The sequence below is a fragment of the Somniosus microcephalus genome, chromosome 2, assembly GCF_052327205.1.
Source record: "Somniosus microcephalus isolate GS21.2 chromosome 2, FLI_Smic_1.0, whole genome shotgun sequence".
NCBI lineage: Eukaryota > Metazoa > Chordata > Chondrichthyes > Squaliformes > Somniosidae > Somniosus > Somniosus microcephalus.
The window spans coordinates 7047267-7066258 of NC_140988.1; the positions used below are offsets into that span (position 1 = coordinate 7047267).

An 18992-nucleotide genomic window follows, 5' to 3' on the forward strand; every position below is an offset into this window, starting at 1 on the left:
GTCAGTGGAGATTTCTACTAATCTGCCGTCTGATCCAGCGCGGTGCTCGCTACAGGGGATCTGTGGCATCTGTGAGCCAGTCAAGCAGCAAGGAGGTTCTTCAACCAATCAGATTGAAGAATCCTCACGGAGACACACAGACTGCAAACCAGGAAGTAAAAGATAGGAAATATAAATTACATTTCAAAATCATTGTCCAGGCAGCAAAATAAAGATTGGGGCACACAGATGGGATTAAGGGAGAGAGTTAAAAGGGAAAAGCAGAAAAACGAAAACAATTATTTACAGTTCTGTTTTAAAAAAAATCTGCAGCATTAATTTTCTTCTGAAGGAATGAGACTCCACACTTGAAAAATTAATTTTTCAGGGCCATGGAGGTTGTTCAGCAGTAATTAATACGTATTACACTGTTAAAAACACGAATGCACGAGCCCTAATTTTTTCAGCCATTTTTAGTGCGGGACGAGTGGGTAATTACCCTAAGTTTGCGCCAGTACAGTGATTTCAGTATTGAGTCTATCAGCGAGGACTGCAACAGCGAACCCTGTGGAAGAGTGAGGTATCTCTGACAGCTACTTCTGGATTTCCACGTTTAACTGCGCATGTGCAGACGCCAGAACTTGCTGTCAGATTTACCCTGTAATAACGGCGAGTGCTGATAGTCTCGCCATTATTATTAGAGCAAAATCCAAACCACTATGTGTGGTAAACCACTGTTTGTATTCCACTGTGTACATGCCTGGACATGCCTCGGCTGACTCCTCCCACAAGTCCTAGTATAAAGGTGACTGCTCCCCAGCCCTTTGTATTTCTGGACCGGTCGACCGCTCGAGGCAGACCTTCATTCTTTTGTTAATAAAAGCCTTTAGTTACTCTCTTAACTCTCAGTCTTTTATGAGTAATTGATAGCGCATCACTATGGGACTACTTTCGACTTAAATACATTGGGAGCCGAGTTGATGGTACAGGTTTTAATTTTTAAATATAATTTGCAACTTACAAATTGTTTGTCTGAGGGACAAAGATTTTATTTAATTATTTAACTACTTCTGATAAGTAATGATTTAATTAAAGGTGGGGGTTGGGGGTGGGGGGGGTTGAGGGGCTGGAGGAGATTATAGAGATAGGGAGGGGCGAGGCCACGGAGGGATTTGAAAACAAGGATGAGAATTTTAAAATCGAGGCAATGCCAAACCGGGAGCCAATGTAGGTCAGCGAGCACAGGGGTCATAAGAACATAAGAACATAAGAAGTAGGAGCAGGAGTAGGCCATACGGCCCCTCGGCCTGCTCCGCCATTCAATAGGATCATGGCTGACCCAAACCTAGACTCACGTCCACTTCCCTGCCTGCTCCCCGTAACCCCTAATTCCCTTATCAGCTAGGAAACTGTCTATCTCCATTTTAAATTTATTTAATGTCACAGCTTCCACAACTCTCTGAGGTTGTAAATTCCATAGATTTACTACCCTCTGAGTGAAGAAGTTTCTCCTCATCTCAGTTTTGAAAGGGCAGCCCCTTATTCTAAGATTATGCCCCCTAGTTCTAGTCTCACCCATCAGTGGAAACATCCTCACCGCATCCACCCGATCAAGCCCCCTCACAATCTTATATGTTTCGATAAGATCGCCTCTCATTCTTCTGAATTCCAATGAGTAGAGGCCCAACCTACTCAACCTTTCCTCATAAGTCAACCCCCTCATCTCTGGAATCAACCGAGTGAACCTTCTCTGAACTCCCTTGAGAGCAAGTATATCTTTTCTTAAATATGGAAACCAAAACTGCACGCAGTATTCCAGGTGTGGCCTCACCAGTACCCTGTATAACTGAAGCAAGACTTCCCTGCTTTTATACTCCATCCCCCTTGCAATAAAAGCCAAGATTCCATTGGCCTTCCTGATCACCTGCTGCACCTGCATACTAACCTTCTGTGTTTCATGCACCAGGACCCCCAGATCCCTTTGTACTGTAGCACTTTGCAGTTTCTCTCCATTTAGATAATAATGGGTGAACAGGACTTGGGGCGAGTTAGGACAGGGGGGCCGCAGAGTATTGGATGAGTTCAAGTTCACCGTGGGCGGAAGATGGGAGACCAGGAGAGCTTTGGAAGAGTCGAGTCTAGAGGTGACAAAGGCATGGATGAGGGATTCCGCAGCAGATGATGAAGAAATGACCAGGAGCCAATTTGCCATGATGGTGTCATGTTAAAACCTGCTACCGTAATGACATTAGATGGTAGTACCCATGACTGCGCAACTCCGAGCTCTAGGTGGCAGTAAGTAACCCGGCGAGCCCCAGGAAGTGTCAATGGCTTCGGGCGGATGAGCGACTGGAAGAGGCTAGTATGACCCTCGATGGAAGAACTAAGTCGGATGGGCTAATCTTTGAGTGAGCGAACACCATCAGCAACCTGCAAACCATGACGTAACTGCAGTGCAGAACAAGTCAATGAAAGAGACAGGTTTAAGATAATTAGCAAAAGAACCAGAGGGGCGATGAGGAGGATTTTTTTCAGTAGTAATTTTCAAAAGGGAATTGGATAAATATTTGAAAAGGAAACATTTGCAGGGCTATGGGGAAAGAGCAGGGGGGAGTGGAACTGATTGGAGAGCTCTTTCAAAGAGCCGGCACAGTGGGCATGATGGGCCTCCTTCTGTGCTGTGAAAAGAACGATCATGGACAATCCGAATCACAACCTCGGGGCTCAAGCCCCTTGCTTTAAAGAGGTGCGGAGGTCAATCACCGGAGCTCCTGCCATAGTCCACCCATGATGGGGACGTAGGAACAGGGGGAGGCCACTCAGCCGCTTGCATCTGTTCCGCCATTCAATTAGATCATGGCTGATATGTATCTTATCCACCCGCCTTGGTTCCCTATCCCTTAATACCTTTGCCCAACAAGAATCTATCAATCTCAGCTGAAATGTTGACCCCCAGCCTCAACAGCTTTGTGAGGGCGAGAGTTCCAGATTTCCACTATCCTTTGTGTGAAGAAGTGCTTCCTGACATCACACCAGAAGATGATTAATTACCATTAACTGCACAGTGAACTTAAAAAAAAATGTTTATTTATTTATTTTATTTGACAAATACAATACAATTGAAATAAAAATGTACCAATGCTGGGAATGAGCTCATAACTAACTTCAAATGTGCGTGGCTGATGTCTTTAAAAAGAGCTTGTTTTTTTATCTTAACTAAGGCACCCAGAAATTTGGGTCCCCACGGGTGAGTACGCGCTGGGTACTCACGCATAGGCCCAACGAAAGTGCCGGTTTCGTGCCTGCACTGCCCATGCGCGGGAAACTGGAACTTCCGTTCCCTTAAAGGAAGGGGTTCACAGGTCGAACGCGTGCGCCGGAGAGGCAGCGCGTATGCCTGGAACTTCCGGTTTTTTTGCCGGTTTCTCCGGGAGGGTAAGTCTCCAGGAGCTACGCGTCTAAAAAGCAGTCGCAAGGCCTGCTTTTAACAAGGTAAGTGGTGAATTAAGTAAAATTAAAACATTTTTTCCACAGGTTTATTATTTTTAAATACTTTAAAGAAAGGTAAGTTTATTTTTAGCCCCGTTAGAAACTGTAATTATTTTTTTCAAAAATTTAAATTATTGTTTAAAATAGTTATTTTATGTAATTTATAGTTATTTTAAAAATGTGATGTTTTTAAAAAAAAATTATTTGAAGTTTTAGTTATGTTTTGGGGCTGAATTGTATTCATAGATTTGACAGCTCTTCCTGTCAAATCTATGAATACAGATTCCCTGCTACCATTGGCTCTCCATGGCCCACGTGATCCCAGGGGACGCTTCGAACTAACTGCGCCCCTGGGATACGCAAGCACTGCGCGCCGGCAGTTGGAGGAGGCCCAGGATCGGAATCCCATGCGGGCCCACAGCTAGGTAAGTGCAGGTCGGGGGCTTGCACCCGCGGGAAGCCTCCGACCCGAATTTCTGGGCCAATACAAGCACTGGGTGTTGACGTGCCTGAAAATACACAGTCCATATTCCGTCATTCTATCCAACGCATAATACATTTTATAAACTCAACCCCACTAGAATCCAATGTAGAAATAAAACACACACGTAAGAGTGTCTTAAATATGGAAGCATTACGGCAGCAGATGAGTTGTTGTAGCTGAAGATCCATGCTTTATCATCTTTATCACCGTCAACTTAAATGCTGGTCAACCATTAGTACCACATCAAAAATATGAATACATTGGGGGCCAGTTGACTAAAAAATTAAATTGCAAGAGGTTGTGTTAGGAAGAGGGCTAGCAGCCCTATGCAAACACAGATAGATTCGGCTCCTGTACATTAATCACCAATAAGGACAATATTGGGCGATATAGAAAAAGTAAAGGAATGGCTTCTGTATTCCGCCATCAGGCTATGCCGAATTCTTTACAGCATCCGATTGCCCGAAGAAACCTCTCCCTCAGAATCTCCGTGCTGCTGTACTTGGGGAGATCCAGTACTAGGCTGCAGGTGTGGGCAGCTGGAAAGTACAGATCGGGATCCTCCCTCACATCACAATGGATGACAATGCTGAGGCTCCCCATGCCTCCGATTGGAACCCTGTCACATCCGGTCAGGAAGGCTAGCAACGATAAACAAAACAGGTGTTAACACTCCATAAATGTAAGAGTTGCAAGCATTTTCCAAAATATTGCATTACCCAGAAACATAGAATTCCACAGCACAAAAACAGGCCATTCGGCCCAACTGGTCCATTCTCCACACGAGCCTCCTCCCACCCTACTTCAGCTCACCCTATCAGCATATCCTGCTATTCCTTTCGCCCTTGTGTGTCTATCTAGCTTCCCCACAAACCCTCATCCCTGCCTTTGTTACCTCGAGGCTTGAGAATTCCAACGCTTTCCTGGCCAGCCGCCTGTTGTGTATGTACCTTTAAGGGAATAACTGGTCTCAGACTGCAGTACCGGCAGTGACCACCCCTGTATAAAAGGCCCTAGCAGGCTTCTGTAGTTTCAGTTTCCAGGTTGTCTCCATTCAGTAAAGACTTGTTATAATCAACTCCTGCAGTCCGTGTCTCAATTATACACGGACATAATACTGGCGACGAGTAAGAAACAAACTTACCTGCAACTCGGCAGCACCTCAGACGACGTTATTGAAGGTCGAAGCCAGAAGAAAGAAAAAAAAAATAATTCAAAGAAACTCGAGAAACGGGCGTCGACCGTGGGCAACCGCCCTCCAAATCATCGAGTTGGGGAGTGCAGGAGAGACTGTCGAGAGCCAGGCTTGGTTCTCCAGTCTGTGGTTTCCCAGCTAATCGGGCTGGTGGCAGGTAGTGCACTGATCCTTCCTGGGCTGCGGCAGGCTAGAGCTCGATCGGGTGGCTCTGCAACGGGGCCGGGCAGCGAGTCGGGAAGCAAAGCGAGAGAGAGAGGGTGGAGCACACAGGGCGCGGCCGGTGCTTCGAAGCCGGGCAGCGTTCGGACCTAAGAAGAGGGAGGGAAGTGTCCCAGAGGGCCCGCTCCACGACGGGAACGGTTCTTCAATTAACGGAGCAAATATTGAAGCGCGATAGAAAAATAAAAATACTGCGGAGAGCGGCGTTGGCAGCAGCGGCAGCGGCAGCGGCGGGAAAGCGCGGGAGGCGCCATCTTAACTCGGCGGGGAAGAAGGAAAAGCGCGGGAGGCGCCATTTTGATCCGTCGGGGACGAAGGCAAAGCCATCTTAGATTTTCAAGATGCCAAAGACTGGCGATATCACTGCCTTCGATAATGCAATAGAAGACTGGACCACGTATGTGGAAAGAGTCGAGGTATATTGCGAGGCAAACGAAATAGCCGATGAGAAAAAGGCATCAGTATTGCTAAATTTAATGGGCGCAAGAACGTACGGCCTATTGCTGGACCTGATTACTCCAGCCAAACCGAAGGCGAAGAGTTTTAAGCTGTCTCAAACTTTACAACGTAATCGCAAAAGAGGATCACCGAACCATTTGGGTCACCCTCACGATAGCAGGGTCCCAAGTCAAAATGGAATTGGATACAGGATCAGCTCTAACCGTCATGAACCGACGAGACTATGAGTGGCTATTCTCACACATACCCTTGAGAGAGACATCCATTGTCTTGAGGACGTATACGGAGCAAAAAGTATACCCCAGAGGAAAAATAAGGGTGCCTGTCGAATACAACGGCAAGAAAATACGGAAATTGTATCTCTACATTCTGCAAGATGGTGGACCACCGTTATTGGGATGTGAATGGATCAGAAAGATAAGTTTAGACTGGCACTCCATTCAGGCACTGACGGTGGCTGGTAAAAAGGATGACAACGTCACTCCTGGACAATTGTCAACAATCTTAGCTGACGCCAAAGAGGTATTTCAACAAGAACTGGGCACTCTTAAAGGCGTAACCGCCTCGATAAAAATAGAGGAGAATGCAATTCCCAAGTTTTTCAAAGCAAGACCGGTACCATATGCAAATTGCCCAGCCGTCGAGGCAGAGCTGGAGAATCTGGAGAATGCAGGCGTGTTATCTAAGGAAGACTGGAGCGAGTGGGCGACACCCATCGTTCCTGTCATGAAGAAAACGTTAAACAATTAAGTCTGAGGAGCCAAGGAAGGTTTGCATCTGTGGGGACTTCAAGGTGACGGTGAACCCAGTCCTTCACACAGTACAATATCCTCTTCCAAGGATAGAAGATATCTTCACCTCACTATCTGGAGGGAAGCGTTTTACAAAAATTGACCTAGCACAAGCATATTTGCAGGTGGAGGTTGAAGAATCCTCTAGGAAGTATCTCACGATAAACACTCACAAAAGTCTTTACCAGTATAATCGACTGGTATTCAGAGTAGCATCAGCTCCGGCGATATGGCAAAGAGCGATGGAACAAGTCCTGCAAGGGATTCCGGGGACTCAGTGTTACTTGGACGACATCCTAGTGACAGGTGAAGATGACAGTGAACATCTTGCCAACCTAGAGCAGGTGCTCACTAGACTACGTGAACATGGGCTACGAGCCAATCGCCCCAAGTGTGAGTTTTTTAAGAAACAGATATCGTATTGTGGCCACGTGATTGATGAAGAGGGGTTGCATAAGTCCCCTGACAAAATTGAAGCGGTAGTTAAGGCTCCAGCGCCTGAAAATGTGTCGCAACTGAGGTCATTCCTTGGATTGGTGAATTACTACCATAAGTTTTTGCCGAATTTGTCCACAATTCTGCATCCACTGAACGCCCTACTACGAACGGGAGTAGCATGGAAATGGAGCGATGAATGTAAGCGGGCCTTTCAGAAGAGTAAGGACCTAATCACTTCAAGAGAAGTATTGGCTCACTACAACCCATCATTAACGATAAGACTGGCGTGTGATGCGTCTCCCTACGTCATTGGGGCGGTACTGTCACATAAATTCCTTGATGGTTCAGAGAGGCCGACAGCTTTTGTGTCACGCTCGTTAACTTCAGCCGAGCGTAACTACGCCCAGATTAACAGAGAGGCCCTCAGCCTGGTGTGGGGGGTGAAGAAGTTCAATCACTACCTGCACGGTCAGAAATTTACTCTACTAACTGATCATCAACCTCTTGTCTCCATTTTCAACCCTCAGAAGGGCGTACCGATAATGACGGCACAACGGCTACAGAGGTGGTCCCTTTCCCTAGGGGCACACCAATATGACATCGAGTACAAAGGAACTAAACAGCATGGGAATGCTGATGGATTGTCGCGCCTACCGTTGCCGACGGTGGAAGAAGAACTGGCAGTGGATCCAGTGGAGTTATTCCACTCGACTATAGTCGAATGTCTCCCTGTGACGAATGCAAACATAGAAAAGGAAACACGAAATGACCCGACACTCTCCTGGGTCTATGATTTAACGGGGAAGGGATGGCCAGCACATGGCGAACCACTGCTGCCAGCATTCTCGCCGAGAAGAGAACAGCTGTCAGTGTGCAGAGGAACCTTGATGTGTGGATCCAGAGTAGTAATTCCACCCAAATTGAAGGATAGAGTGCTCAATGAGCTTCATGAGGGTCATCTGGGAGGGGTAAAAATGAAAAACTTAGCCAGAGCGTTTGTGTGGTGGCCGGGAATCGATAGAGAAATCGAAGAGATGACCAAGAGCTGTACAGGATGCCAGAAGGTCCAAAACACCCCACCACAAGCCCCTCTACATCCATGGGAGTGGCCCTCATCTCCATGGCAAAGGGTGCACATTGATTTTGCTGGTCCCTTTATGGACTCGATGTTTTTAATTGCGGTGGATGCACATTCAAAGTGGCCAGAGGTAATAAAAATGTCCTCAACCACCACAGAAAAAACTATCACAGTCTTACGAACCATATTCGCCAGGAATGGGCTGCCTGAACAGATTTGCTCTGACAATGGACCACAGTTTGTGTCTGAAGAGTTCCGGAGGTTCTTAAAGAACAATGGTGTTAAGCATTACACATCCGCCCCATATCATCCAGCCACTAATGGATTGGCCGAGAGGTTTGTTCAAACATTCAAGAAGGCTATCAAGGCAATGTGTAATGAAGATATACCCCTACAACACAAGGTGGATAACTTCGTTTGCCTACCGGAATGCGACACATGCGGTTACCAACCAAACTCCAGCCATGATGTTCTTCAATCGAAGACTACGATGCCGCTTGGATTTGGTTAAGCCAAACGTCAGAAGAGATGTGGAGAACAGGCAGTTTCAGAATATGAATGAAAGGCCGACCAGGAGTTTTAAGATAGGTCAACCAGTTTTGGCCCGGGACTACCGCACAGAGAAATGGCAGCCAGGAACGATCTGTACACGGCAAGGACCTCTAATGTATACCGTGGACATTGGAGAGAGCATTGTAAGACGCCATGCTGACCAGATTCTAGAGTCACTGGAAAACGTCAACTCCATACCACGATCTGATACACCTGGCGATGAAACCGAAGTACCAATTGCATCTACCGCAGAATCGGTGATATTGGAAGCAGACGAACCAAACAACGACATTGATCCTGACTCAACCTTGCCAGAAGAACCTGATATCCCAAAGAGGCATTATCCAGACAGAATCAGGAAGCCTCCTCAAAGACTGAACTTATAATTGCTTAACTTCAACCAATGTATCCAGCAACCGTAATTGTAGTTGTGATTAGTTATTATTTAGTTGTTAAATGAATGTTATGTACTGTTTATCTAAAAGGGGAAGAATTGTTGTGTATGTACCTTTAAGGGAATAACTGGTCTCAGACTGCAATACCGGCAGTGACCACCCCTGTATAAAAGGCCCTAGCAGGCTTCTGTAGTTTCAGTTTCCAGGTTGTCTCCATTCAGTAAAGACTTGTTATAATCAACTCCTGCAGTCCGTGTCTCAATTGTACACGGACATAATACCGCCCACCTTCCACCCTCTATAAACTTGAGCTCATCCAAACCGCTGCTGCCCGTGTCCTAACTCACACCCAGTCCCGTTCACCCATCACCCCCTGTGCTCACTGCCCTGTGTCCTAACTCGCACCCAGTCCCGTTCACCCATCACCCCCTGTGCTCACTGCCCCGTGTCCTAACTCGCACCCAGTCCCGTTCACCCATCACCCCCTGTGCTCACTGCCCCATGTCCTAACTCACACCCAGTCCCGTTCACCCATCACCCACTGTGCTCACTGCCCCGTGTCCTAACTCACACCCAGTCCCGTTCACCCATCACCCCCTGTGCTCACTGCCCCGTCTCCTAACTCACACCAAGTCCCGTTCACCCATCACCCCCTGTGCTCACTGCCCCGTGTCCTAACTCACACCCAGTCCCGTTCACCCATCACCCCCTGTGCTCACTGCCCCGTGTCCTAACTCACACCAAGTCCCGTTCACCCATCACCCCCTGTGCTCACTGCCCCGTGTCCTAACTCACACCAAGTCCCGTTCACCCATCACCCCCTGTGCTCGCTGACCCGTGTCCTAACTCACACCCAGTCCCGTTCACCCATCACCCCTGTGCTCGCTGACCCGTGTCCTAACTCACACTCAGTCCTGTTCACCCATCACCCCCTGTGCTCACTGCCCCGTGTCCTAACTCACACCAAGTCCTGTTCACCCATCACCCCCTGTGCTCGCTGACCCGTGTCCTAACTCACACTCAGTCCCGTTCACCCATCACCCCCTGTGCTCGCTGACCTACACTGGCTCCCGGTCTGGCAAAGCTTCCATTTTAAAATTCCCATTCTTGTTTTCAAATCCCCCCCGGCCTCTCCCCCCTCCCTATCTTTGTAACCTCCTCCAGCCCTACAATTGAAGGCAAGGATGTTCGAGGAAGGTCGGGGGCAGGGGGGCGGTCAGACATTGGGAGGGGGTTGGTCAGATCGCGGGTGGGGGGCGGGGGGTTTACAGGGTAAGCTTGTTGGGCCTGAAAGAAACACTCCTGCTCCTCCTGGCCCACAGGCAGTGCTGTAAAGGCGTTTACCTGATGGGTAATTGATCCCTCAACCAATATCACTATAAACAGATGATCAGGTCATTTATTTCAATGCTGGTTGTGGGAGCTTGCTGTGCACAAATTGGCTGCTGCGTTTCCTAAATTACAACAGTGACTACACTTCAAAAGTACTTCATTGGTTTTAAAGTGCTTTGGGACGCCCAATGGTCATGAAAGGCGCTATAGAAATGCAAGTCTTTCTTTTTTCTCCTATTGTGAGCATCTTGTATCACCTACCCCCTCCCAATGTCTGACCGCCCCACCGATCACCAACCTCCTCCCAATGTCTGACCGCCCCCCGATCACCAGCCCCCTCCCAATGTCTGACCGCCCCCCGATCACCAACCCCCTCCCAATGTCTGACCGCCCCCCGATCACCAACCCCCTCCCAATGTCTGACCGCCCCACCGATCACCAACCTCCTCCCAATGTCTGACCGCCCCCCGATCACCTACCCCCTCCCAATGTCTGACCGCCCCCCGATCACCAACCCCCTCCCAATGTCTGACCGCCCCCCGATCACCAACCCCCTCCCAATGTCTGACCGCCCCCCGATCACCAACCTCCTCCCAATGTCTGACCGCCCCCCGATCACCAACCTCCTCCCAATGTCTGACCGCCCCCCGATCACCAGCCCCCTCCCAATGTCTGACCGCCCCCCGATCACCAACCCCCTCCCAATGTCTGACCGCCCCCCGATCACCTACCCCCTCCCAATGTCTGACCGCCCCCCGATCACCAACCTCCTCCCAATGTCTGACCGCCCCCCGATCACCAGCCCCCTCCCAATGTCTGACCGCCCCCCGATCACCAACCTCCTCCCAATGTCTGACCGCCCCCCGATCACCAACCTCCTCCCAATGTCTGACCGCCCCCCGATCACCAGCCCCCTCCCAATGTCTGACCGCCCCCCGATCACCTACCCCCTCCCAATGTCTGACCGCCCCCCGATCACCAACCTCCTCCCAATGTCTGACCGCCCCCCGATCACCAGCCCCCTCCCAATGTCTGACCGCCCCCCGATCACCTACCCCCTCCCAATGTCTGACCGCCCCCCGATCACCAACCTCCTCCCAATGTCTGACCGCCCCCCGATCACCAACCTCCTCCCAATGTCTGACCGCCCCCCGATCACCTACCCCCTCCCAATGTCTGACCGCCCCCCGATCACCTACCTCCTCCCAATGTCTGACCGCCCCCCGATCACCAGCCCCCTCCCAATGTCTGACCGCCCCCCGATCACCAACCTCCTCCCAATGTCTGACCGCCCCACCGATCACCAACCTCCTCCCAATGTCTGACCGCCCCCCGATCACCAACCTCCTCCCAATGTCTGACCGCCCCCCGATCACCTACCCCCTCCCAATGTCTGACCGCCCCCGATCACCAACCCCCTCCCAATGTCTGACCGCCCCCCGATCACCTACCCCCTCCCAATGTCTGACCGCCCCCCGATCACCTACCCCCTCCCAATGTCTGACCGCCCCCCAATCACCAACCCCCTCCCAATGTCTGACCGCGCCCCGATCACCAACCCCCTCCCAATGTCTGACCGCGCCCCCCCACCCGATCACCAACCCCCTCCCAATGTCTGACCGCCCCCCGATCACCTACCCCCTCCCAATGTCTGACCGCCCCCCGATCACCAACCCCCTCCCAATGTCTGACCGCGCCCGATCACCAACCCCCTCCCAATGTCTGACCGCCCCCCGATCACCAACCTCCTCCCAATGTCTGACCGCGCCCCCCCCACCCGATCACCTACCCCCTCCCAATGTCTGACCGCCCCCCGATCACCAACCCCCTCCCAATGTCTGACCGCGCCCCCCCCACCCGATCACCTACCCCCTCCCAATGTCTGACCGCCCACCCCCCCACCGATCACCAACCCCCTCCCAATGTCTGACCGCGCCCCCCCACCCGATCACCTACCCCCTCCCAATGTCTGACCGCCCCCCGATCACCAACCCCCTCCCAATGTCTGACCGCGCCCCCCCCACCCGATCACCTACCCCCTCCCAATGTCTGACCGCCCACCCCCCCACCGATCACCAACCCCCTCCCAATGCCAGATGCCCGACTGCAGCCTACAAGCTGGCTGGCTACGGCCAGGAGACAGAGAATTGTTTTTAAAATCAGGACCCGCCGTCAAATTCGGCAGGACCTCTGGGAAACATGGACATCCCGGTTTCCTGGCCGCTAAACCTCCCGCAAGCCCCGGCTCCCACCCCACCCCACCCCACCCCACTTCCCGCCTCCCTAGTGTTCTTGAGGCTGTGCAACTCCATGTAACAGCAGGACCACTCACCAAGGAAATGCTTCTTCTCTTCCTCTGTCAGCTCATGGAACATCTCCCAGAAATTGACAATGATTTCGTCGGCCTTGGTGTACCCATTGTACTTTGTGTGCTGTCAGAGTGTGCAGACAAGAACCAGGCATTAATGGAAGCGTCGCTCTACACAAAACACGTTTTCATGAAATTGTTTCAAAAGCAGCGTTAGGTTTCCTTTTTATTCATTCACGGTATGTGGGCGTCGCCGGCAAGGCCAGCATTTATTGCCCATCATAGATACATAGAAGATAGGAGCAGGAGTAGGCCATTCGGCCCCTCGAGCCTGCTCCGCCATTCAATGAGATCATGGCTGATCATCCAAATTCAGTACCCGGTCCCTGCCTTCTCCCCATATCCCTTGATCCCTTTAGCTTTAAGAAATATATCCAACTCTTTCTTGAATATACTTAATGAACTGGCCTCCACCGCCCTCTGTGGCAGAGAATTCCACAGGTTCACCACTCTCTGGGTGAAGAAATTCCTCCTCATTTCAGTCCTAAATGGCTTACCCCTTATCCTTAGACTATGACCCCTGGTTCTGGACTCCCCGGCCATCAGAAACATTCTTCCTGTATCTAGTCTGTCCAGGCCTGACAGAATTTTATAGGTTTCGATGAGATCCCTAGTTGCCCTCCAATATTTAATCAGAGGAAATCACTAGGACTCTGATTTGCATGGGTAAGAGAGGCCATTCTCAGGCTGAGGCAGTGGTCACCCACGGGCAGGCCCCTTCAAAAGTGGCGGAGGCCACAACGATGGTGTCAAAGAGACGGCAAGTCTACCGACTCCCTATTCAGAAAATATGGCTGCAGATGTCAACAACAACTTGCATTTATATAGCGCCTTGAACGTAGTAAAACGTCCCAAGGCGCTTCACAGGAGCGTTATCAAACAAAATTTGACACCGAATCACATTAAGGAGATATTAGGACAGGTGACCGAAAGCTTGGTCAAAGAAGTAGGTTTTAAGGAGGAGAGAGAGGCAGAGAGGTTTAGGGAGGGAATTCCAGAGCTTGGGGCCCAGGCAGCTGAAGGCACGGCCGCCAATGGTAGAGCGATGGAAATCGGGGATGCTGAAGAGGCCAGAATTGGAGGAACGCAAGTTCCCCATGTTAAAGCCAGTTTCCAGCGAGCTAAAATCGAGCCCGTTGTTGTTTGTTGTGCAGATCACATCAAGGCGAGGCAGCAGGAAGACCAGAAGGACAGCGGCTTACTTCCTCCAGCAGATGCCAGTCATATTTGGTGTTTCCATGGATAACGGCCATCAGTTCAACGGGCAGGAACACTTCTACAGCAGGCAGTGGGACAGCCCATCGAAATCCTTCTGAAAAGGCTTTAAAATGTTTCCCCATTGACGTGTTAAACACATAGTCCACATAGGCATCAACAAACTGCTTTCTGAAACAGAGAAAAGCAAACAAGGCGCCGATTAAAGTGGAAATTGTCATGGAAAACCCATCAACAGGTTGTGTGTGTTGGGGGTCCAAAAACTAGGGGCCATCAATATAAGACAGTCACTAATAAATCAAATAGGGAATTCAGGAGAAACTTCTTTACCCAGAGAGTGGTGAGAATGTGAAACTCGCTACCACAGGGAGTGGTTGAGGCGAATAGTATAGATGCATTGAAGGGGAAGCTAGATAAACACATGAGGGAGAAAGGAATAGAAAGATATGTTGATGGGGTGAGATGAAGAGGGGTGGGGAGGAGGCTGGTGTGGAGCATAAACACCGGCATGGACCAGTTAGGCCGAATGCCCTGTTTAGAAACATAGAACATAGGAGCAGGAGTAGGCCATTTGGCCCCTCTAGTCTGTTCCGCCATTTAATGAGATCATGGCTGATCCCTGCTTTCTCCCCATATCCCTTGATCCCTTTAGCCTTAAGAAATATATCTAACTCCTTCTTGAATATATTTAATAAATTGGCCTCAACTGCCTTCTGTGGTAGAGAATTCCACAGGTTCACCACTCACTGGGTGAAGAAATTCCTCCTCATCTCAGTCCTAAATGGCTTACCCCTTATCCTTAGACTGTAATCCCTGGTTCTGGACTCCCCCGCCATCGGGAACATCCTTCCTGCATCTAGTCTGTCTAGTCCTGTTAGAATTTTATAAGTTTCAATGAGATCCCTTCTCATTCTTCTAAACTCAATGTGTTCTGTGCTGTACTCTCAATGTAACTCGATGTAAAATTGCATGTCCAGCAACATGCCTGAGAACAACAAAAAAGCAGGTTAAGTTTAAAGGCTGTACATAGTACCACCACAAGTCTCGGCCAGAATAGACATGATTGGGTAATTTCCCCCGTCATTCACGCCTTGAAACCGCACTGCTGTGAGTGACCGGGATTGATTTTCCGCACATCATTTGTATTGTGTAACGATCCTCCACTCACAGCATTTTGCTGGAGAAATAATCCTGCCTTTATTGGGAGACTTTGCTGCAGTTTTGGTCCTGTGTTCTGTTTGCTGTAGTTCGTGGAGACTCTGCTTAAATAGACTCTGTAGACTGTTTGCTGTGGTGCGCCATTTAAATAGACTCTGTTTGCTGTAAGATAGACTGTCTGCTGTAAAATAGACTAATTGCTCTAAGTCCTGCGTAAATCCTGCCCCACCTCCAACTCATTGGCTGACACATTGGTGTCACAGACACTTTGAAATTTAAAATGCATTAGGCAGGGCAGATGATTCTGAAACGATGGTACATATTCCATTTGATTCATCGATGGCACATCTCCAGTATTTGAACTGTTTCCCACACAGTGGAATGGGATTTTGATGCTGATATTTCCATTTCCTAATAGAGCAACCGGTTCAAATACTGAAGATGCTGCATAGGAACAGGAGAAGGCCATTCAGCCCCTCGAGCCTGTTCCACCATTCAATTTGATCCTAGCCAATCTGTATCCTAACTCTAGCTACCCGCCTTGGTTCTGTATCCCTTAATACCCCTGTCATTGCCTTTAACAAATAGGATCCCAGCAGACTGCAGTTACCAAACCCTCCAGGATTGCCCTGGAAGCTCCAGGAATTAAGGATGAATCTGTTGTGAGCAAAAACCCGGGAGAAAAATCATAAGGGTGTTAAGAAACAATGGTGAGCTTTTATCATTTTCTTTAAACACTTTTTTCTATTAGTTATTGTCTGCAGTACAAAAGTACTTCATTGCCTGTGAAGCGCTTTGGGGCGTGCTGAGGTGGTGAAAGGTGCTATATAAATGCAAGCAATGTTCCTGCTCAGCTGCGCGGCCGCACGGCCAGGCAACAGTCCAGAGGTCCCGCGCAGGCTGCTCAATGGCGTTTCAATGGAAAAACCGCCCGTGTACATAAGAACATAAGAATTAGGAGCAGGAGTCGGCCGTACTGCCCCTCGAGCCTGCTCCGCCATTCAATAAGATCATGGCTGATCATCGACCTCATCTCCACGTACCCACCGATCTCCATATCTCTTGATTCGCTTAATGCACAAAAATCTATCGATCTCAGCCTTGAATATACTCAACGACTGAGCCTCCACAGCCCTCTGGGGTAGAGAATTCCAAAGATTCACCACCCTCTGAGTGAAGAAATTCCTCCTCATCTCAGTCTTAAATGGCCGACCCCTTATCCTGAGACTGTGACCCCCTGGTTCTAGACTCTCCAGCCAGGGGAAACATCCTCTCAGCATCTACCCTGTCAATCCCCCTCAGAATCTTGTATGTTTCAATTAGATCACCACTCATTCTTCTAAACTCCAGAGAGTATCGGCCCAATCTACCCAATCTCTCCTCATAGGACAACCCTCTCATCCCAGGAATCAATCTAGTGAACCTTCGTTGCACCGCCTCCAAGGCAAGTATATCCTTCCTTAGATAAGGAGACCAAAACTGTGCACAGTACTCCAGGTGTGGTCTCACCAAATACTCCAACCCTCTAGTAATAAAGGTCAACATGCCATTTGCCTTCCTAATTGCTTGCTGTACCCGCATGCTAACTCTGTGTTTCTTGTACTAGGACACCTAAATCTCGCTGAACACCAATATGTGCGGAGATTTGAATGGGCCGCACAGCCTGTTAAAGGGACTGTGCACCCAAAAAACAATTAGAGGGAACATTGAATGCAAGTCTTTCTTTACTCAGTTGGTAGCACTCTTTCCTCTGAGTCAGAAGGTCGTGGGTTCAAGTCCAATTCCAGAGACTTAAGCACAAAATCTAGGCTGACTCTCCCAGTGCAGTGCTGAGGGAGCGCTGCACTGTCGAATATGCCGTCTTTCAGATGAGACATTAAACCGAGGCCCCATCTGCTCGCTCAGGCAGGCGTAAAAGATCCCACGCGCACTATTTTGAAGAAGAGTAGGGGAGTTCTCCCCGGTGTCCTGGGGCCAATATTTATCCCTCAACCAACATCACTAAAAAACAAATTATCTGATCATTATCACATTGCTGTTTGTGGGAGCTTGCTGTGCACAAATTGGCTGCCTCATTTCCTACATTACAACAGTGACTACACTTCAAAAAGTACTTCATTGGCTGTAAAGTGTTTTGGGACGTCCGGTGGTCGTGAAAGGTGCTGTAGAAAGGCAAGTCTTTCTTTTTTTTTAAAAAAAGGAGGAATTACCTGTTATGTTTTTGTACAGGAATGTTTTTGCCGTTCGGAATAAGTTCGTGTTCAACTATTGATCCGTCGCCCATTTCTCTCCCAATCTGAAAGGGACGATCCAAAAAAAGCAAATGAAAAGTCGCTAACAGAATTTATTCTGTTGTGCTCAAATGGGAAACATTGCATTTGGGGAGGGCCAACAAGGCAAGGGAATACACATTAAATGGTAGGACACTGAGAGGTGTGGAGGAACAGAGGGACCTTGGAGTGCAGGGCTACAGATCCCTGAAGGTAGCAGGATAGGTAGATAAGGTGGTTAAGAAAGCATACGGGATACTTTCCTTTATTAGCCAAGGATATAAGAGCAGGAAGTTATGCTTGAACTGTATAAAACACTAGTTAGGCCACAGCTAGAGTACTGCGTACAGTTCTGGTCACCACATTACAGGAAGGATGTGATTGCACTAGAGAGGGTGCAGAGGAGATTTACAAGGATGTTGCCTGGACTGGGGAATTTTAGCTCTGAGGAAAGATTGGAGAGGCTGGGGTTGTTTTCTTTGGAACAGAGGAGGCTGAGGGGAAATTTAATTGAGGTGTATAAAATTATAAGCGGCCTAGACAGAGTGGATAGGAAGGACCTATTTCCTATAGCAGAGAGGTCAATAACCAGGGGGTTAGGATTTAAAGTAATTGGTAGAAGGATTAGAGGGGAGTTGAGGAGAACGTTTTTCACCCAGAGGGTGGTGGGGGTCTGGAACTCACTGCCTGAAAGGGTGGGAGAGGCAGAAACCCTCATCACATTTAAAAAGATACTTCGATGTGCCCTTGAAGTGCCGTAACCTACAGGGCTACAGAGCAAGAGCTGGAAAGTGGGATTAGGCTGGATGGTTCTTCTTCAGCTGACACGGACACGATGCGCCGAATGGCCTCGTTCTGTGCTGTAAACTTCTATGATTCTATGAGTAAGCTTAGAAATGACTGCAAGCGATTTTATCATTGGCATGCTCAATACGTTTGTACCACAATTCGTTTGTACCACAATTCTCAGGCTCCCATTTTAGCAGAGGCATTGATTCATTGGGCGAAATTTGTGACTTTGTGCGATCGTGTCAGACTGGTGATGTCGATTGAGCCGCCCTTTAGGCATCTCTGTCAATCTGCTGGAAATGTAAATGGGGAGAGAGGTATAACGGGCGGCTGAATCGATATCACCCGTTTTACACTATTATCCAAAGTCAAAAATGATCCCCATTTACATGAAACTCTCTCGTTAGACTAGAGGAGCGAGGAATTTGATGGAAATGCATTAAAGAGGTGACTTCACAATCCCGCACCCCCCAGCCAGGAGCCACTTGCACAGGGAGCGTGGGTCCGAGATTGGGTTACACCATCGTGGTCCTGGTTCGCCAGCCCGTGCTCCCTTTGAGCTCAGCATCGAAACATAGAAACATAGAAGATAGGAGCAGGAGTAGGCCATTCGGCCCCTCGAGCCTGCTCCGCCATTCAATAAGATCATGGCTGATCATCCAAATTCAGTACCCGGTCCCCGCCTTCTCCCCATATCCCTTGATCCTTTTAGTCTTAAGAAATATATCCAACTCCTTCTTGAATATATTTAATGAATTAGCCTCTACTGCCTTCTGTG

General features: G+C 49.1%; 1 protein-coding gene across 2 annotated transcripts in view; it reads right to left on the bottom strand.

Annotated features, from left to right (window-relative positions):
• Nucleotides 1-3044: 3044 nt before the first annotated feature.
• Nucleotides 3045-18992, bottom strand: part of LOC147122524 (putative E3 ubiquitin-protein ligase HERC4) — a 128611-nt gene continuing 112663 nt past the window's right edge. For both annotated transcript variants that reach the window (XM_086006225.1, XM_086006216.1), the window contains exons 21-24: nt 17366-17451; nt 13985-14168; nt 12747-12846; nt 3045-4593 (exon numbers count right to left, since the gene is read on the bottom strand). In XM_086006225.1, coding sequence (XP_085862351.1) covers nt 4379-4593; nt 12747-12846; nt 13985-14168; nt 17366-17451 — 585 coding nt within the window. In that variant the 3' untranslated portion in view covers nt 3045-4378. The remainder of the gene's footprint in view (nt 4594-12746; nt 12847-13984; nt 14169-17365; nt 17452-18992) is intronic.